Source organism: Myotis lucifugus, unplaced genomic scaffold (assembly GCF_000147115.1).
Source record: "Myotis lucifugus unplaced genomic scaffold, Myoluc2.0 scaffold_2502, whole genome shotgun sequence".
NCBI lineage: Eukaryota > Metazoa > Chordata > Mammalia > Chiroptera > Vespertilionidae > Myotis > Myotis lucifugus.
Window position 1 is genome coordinate 5,528 of NW_005873550.1, and position 3,937 is coordinate 9,464.

Here is a 3,937-nt window from a genome sequence, read left to right on the forward strand (position 1 = left end):
GTGGGCCTGCCTGACTCGGTGGCTCACGAGCCTCTGCTGTTCAGTGCTCTCGCCTCAGTAGGGTGCGATCGGAGAGGGACTGTCCAGTGGGCGGTGAGGTAGATGCGCCAGGACCGGGCACCCCCGGCCCCCGTCAGGTGTCAGGGACCCGGAGAGGCCTGGGGCTCGTGGGTCCCGTGCTGCCCCGCGCTCACCCGCAGGGCCTGGGTGCCGGGGGCCGGCAGTAAGGGATGGGCAGATTCGGGCACCTGGTGCCGCTCTGAGCTCTTCCCGGGTCCTCGCCTGTGTCCCGTCACGGAGGGAAGTGGCGAGCCCACGGCCACCGGGAGCAGCTGGAGGACCAGGGTTGGGGCCGGGGTCTCTGGAGCCTGGTCTGCTCAGCTTGTGTAGCTGCTCAGTGGGCCAAGGAGGAGGACCGGGTCACGGGGTCACCGTGTGCTGAGCCCCGGGGGCCCTGAGTGGCCTGTGCCTAGAATGCGGGCGGGAGCCAGGGTCCTACCCCCACCCCGATGGGGAGCTCAAGGGTCCGAGGAGCCATTGAAAGGGTTCAGGGTCGCACCAGCTTGGCTGTGCCAGGAGGGGGGGATGTTGAGAACATGGGGCGGGCACAGCCCTGAAAGGACCACTAGGCTCTGGGCAGGACCAGTGGGCCCCGCCTAGTCCCCTTGGGGTCCTGGGGAGAAGGAGGTGGGGGTGGGAGAGCAAGGGTTTGAGGAACTGGGAAGGGGGGTGATTTGGAAAGACTGTTTTTGCTCAATGTATGGACTTCCTACAGTGAACATGTACTAACTCGTAAGCGTGAATAAAGATGAACGTGAGGTTTAGGGGTTGGGTCCCAGGATTGAAACACAGGTGGAAGGATGCGGTCAAGCCCATTTAGAGGTGACGTCCCTGGTGGGGCTGCAGCCCCTCGCAGCCAGGAGCTTCCAGAAGCTTCCAGACGGCGCGGGCAGAAGGGGGCGGGAGCCCATGGGCGTTCAGGGGCTCCTGTGAGGACAGGGCTGAGACTGCCCTGGCCCAGGAGGAGGGGTGGGAATACACCCACCTTCCTGTGACAGGAGCCACAGCCCCACCTCCGTGGGCAGGAGCCTTGCCCTCTGCCGCCCTCCCTGGCTCAGCCTGGTGGAGTGGGGGCTCCATCGCTCCCTCCCCGGCCTAACTGAGGGGATAAACCAGGCCCTGCTGGTTTAATGAGCGGGTGAGCCGAGCGTAAGGGAACCTCACACTTTGGTGTGCCTTCTTGAAAGGCCTCTAGGGCCAGACTGGGGAGAGAGCCGGGGGTGGGGGTAGGGGTGGGGGGGTGGGGGAGTGAGCCGGGGGGAGGTAGACGTGGGCCTGGTGGGGCCCTGGGATGAGGTGGGGGGGGGCTGCTCCTCGGGTGGTCCTGGGGCAGGAGAAGCCCGGGGGTGGCCGGGCAGCCGCCTCGGGCAGGAGGGGCTGCCGGGCCCAGCACCCACCCGCGTGTCCTCACAGGAGTGTCAGCCCAGTCCTTCCTCCACTGCTTCACGTTGGCCAGCGCTGCCTTCAACCTGCAGGTGGCCACCCCTGGGGTAAGTCCAGCCCCCTTTCTTTCTGGGGGTGGGGGGTGGGGGGAGAGAGTGCTGTCGCTGGGAAAGGGGTGAGCCGAGGCTGCTGTGACTCGCGGGATCTGGCGTGGGCAGAGGGGCCAAGACCCACTGGCATTATGGGTCAGTGTCCGCACAGAGAAAGGAGGGCGCACACCTTCCAGCAGGAGGGAGTGCGGCCCTCTGGTGCGCGGGGCCCGGTCACAGCAGTGATGTGCTGAGGGTTCCAGGGTCACCCTGAGGTGGGTGGGACATCGGCTGCCACTTTATCGGCGACTGAGGACCAGTGTGGGCGGGTGGGGCTGACATGGAGCTTGGGTGTGTGGAGCTCTGGTGAGAGGCCTGGGCTGTTGGGTGCCTTTGTCCCTGAGGGGCTGCCATTGGTCCTGGGCTCCCTTCCTTGTTCTGAGCACCCCTGTGAGCCAGCAGGGTGTCCTCGCTGACCTTGGGCCTTGGGGCTCCGCAGGGGAAGACCATGGACTTTGTGGACGTGAGTGAGAGCAACGCACGCTGGGTGCAGGACTTCCGCCTCAAGGCCTATGCCAGCCCTGCCAAGCTCGAGTCCATCGACGGTGAGGGCCGAGACCTTGGAGGGTCGGGCGTGTGGGGTTCCGGGTGGGTTTGTGGCCCCACAGCGCTCCCTCACTCTACTCCTGGAGCTCCCAGGACTTGCTGCCAGGAGCTGTGACTGTCTATGGCCGCTCCCCTCCTGCGTCTTGGGCCCAGAGTTCCCAGCTGCCTCTGCGGGGAGAGGTGGCGGCACGTGGAGATGGGGAGGCAGGAATGGTCCATGGGCTGTGGGAGCCTTGGCCGGGGTAGGGACAGGGACAAAGGATGGTGTCTGGCGGCAGGAGCAAGAGGACTGACTGGCCTGTGGTCTCCCCAGGTGCCCGGTACCATGCCCTCCTGATTCCCAGCTGCCCCGGGGCCCTGGCCGACCTGGCCAGCAGTGGGTCTTTGGCCCGAATCCTGCAGCACTTCCACTCGGAGAGCAGTAGGTGACCCCTGGCCTGGGGGTGTGTGTGGGGGGTGGGGGGGCTCCACAAACGGAGGGGAGGCAGGAAGGTGCCTGTGCTGGGGGTGGGCGCGGCAGCCGTGGATTTCAGGGTTCAGGTCTTGGGGCTGGAAATGTCAGATCACTTCAATGTAGAGCCCCGGGATCTGGCCAGTGAGGGTCAAGTTTACTCAGCTGTCCCACACACGAGGGTGGGCACTCCCAAACCTACCCTTGGGCCAGCACCCCTGTGGGCCCTCTGCCTGGCCCCCTCGGGCTGGGGGCTGTGCGCCCTGGGCCCCTCCCTGGGGGGAGGGCAGGATGCGGGCTTTGTTCCTGGTGGGAAAGCCCCGGGTCCAGGCTGGGGCCGAGGCCAGCAGGGCTGGGAGAAAGGCTGCTCTGGAGACCTGGCTGGCTGCCCTGGTCTGCCTTGGGCTCAGAGGCGCATGTCTGCTCATTAGGGACCAGCCGACAAAACCCAGGCTCCACACAGTGTCCTTTGTCGGTGAGAACGGGCCTCCTGTCCCCAGCACCAGCCACCGGGACAGGCAGCGATTGTTCCCGGCCACCGCAGCCGTGGGAATGCACTTGTGCCAGGCAGCCTCTGGGTGGCAGGCCCGGAGCCAGGGCGGGCGCTGGCAGGGTGGGGGCACTGCCTGGAGCCCTGAGAGATGGAAGGAGGGCGGGCGCCTTCCCACTGCAGTCAGGAGGGGCGTCTCCAGGTGGGCGCCGCTCAGGCAGCGGTGACAGCGGTGACGGTGGTGCCCTCAAGAGGGCGAGTGGGGCCTGGAGGGTACAGGCCGTTTGCCCTGAGAGGGCCAGGGGGGCGGTGAGTGCGAGTGCTGCTGGGCTGGCAAATGGACCCGCTCGCCCTCGCGACGCCTCCTTGTGCTTGTTTCTCAGCCACCGGAACTTGAGGTTTGAACCGGAAGCAGCAGCTCCCCGTGTTTCCAGGGGCGGGGCAGCGGCCTCCAGGAGGTCGGCCATGGTGGGTGGGGGTGTTGGGAGAGGGCCAGACCCCGGCCTCCAGGACCTGAGCCCCGCCCGCCGCTGCTTTCAGAGCCCATCTGCGCGGTTGGCCACGGGGTCGCCGCCCTGTGCTGCGCCACCAACGAGGACCGGTCGTGGCTGTTCCGAGGCTACAGCGTGACCGGGGTGAGTGCAGCAGGGCCGGGCGCGCTCGGGCCTGAAGCACAGGGACGGCCGGGACGCTGGGGCCCACGGTCCCCTCTGGCCGGGTGACTCCACTTGTCCAGACGGCACCAGGCTTGCCGTTGTCTGTTGTCTGCTGGCATCACGGAGGCCCGTTCAGGCCGTGGGTGAGGACAGAGGCCCTGCCTCGCCTGACCCTCACAGCCCCGCTTGCTTGCTGGCTGTG

At 67.1% G+C, this 3,937-nt stretch overlaps 1 protein-coding gene across 2 annotated transcripts; it reads left to right on the top strand.

The window, feature by feature from the left end:
* Positions 1 to 132: 132 nt before the first annotated feature.
* GATD1 (glutamine amidotransferase like class 1 domain containing 1) lies at positions 133 to 3,929 on the top strand. Of its 2 annotated transcripts, none has more exons than XM_023749032.1 (5): positions 133 to 882; positions 1,474 to 1,550; positions 2,032 to 2,137; positions 2,452 to 2,559; positions 3,620 to 3,929. In XM_023749032.1, exons 1-5 carry the CDS (start codon positions 861 to 863, stop codon positions 3,799 to 3,801), a joined length of 495 nt encoding a protein of 164 aa, XP_023604800.1. In that variant the 5' UTR covers positions 133 to 860; the 3' UTR covers positions 3,802 to 3,929. The 2 variants fall into 2 exon arrangements, with proteins under 2 accessions (XP_023604800.1, XP_023604801.1); XM_023749033.1 differs by lacking the exon at positions 3,620 to 3,929 and adding an exon at positions 3,463 to 3,571 and having other exon boundaries at positions 137 to 882.
* Positions 3,930 to 3,937: the final 8 nt, after the last annotated feature.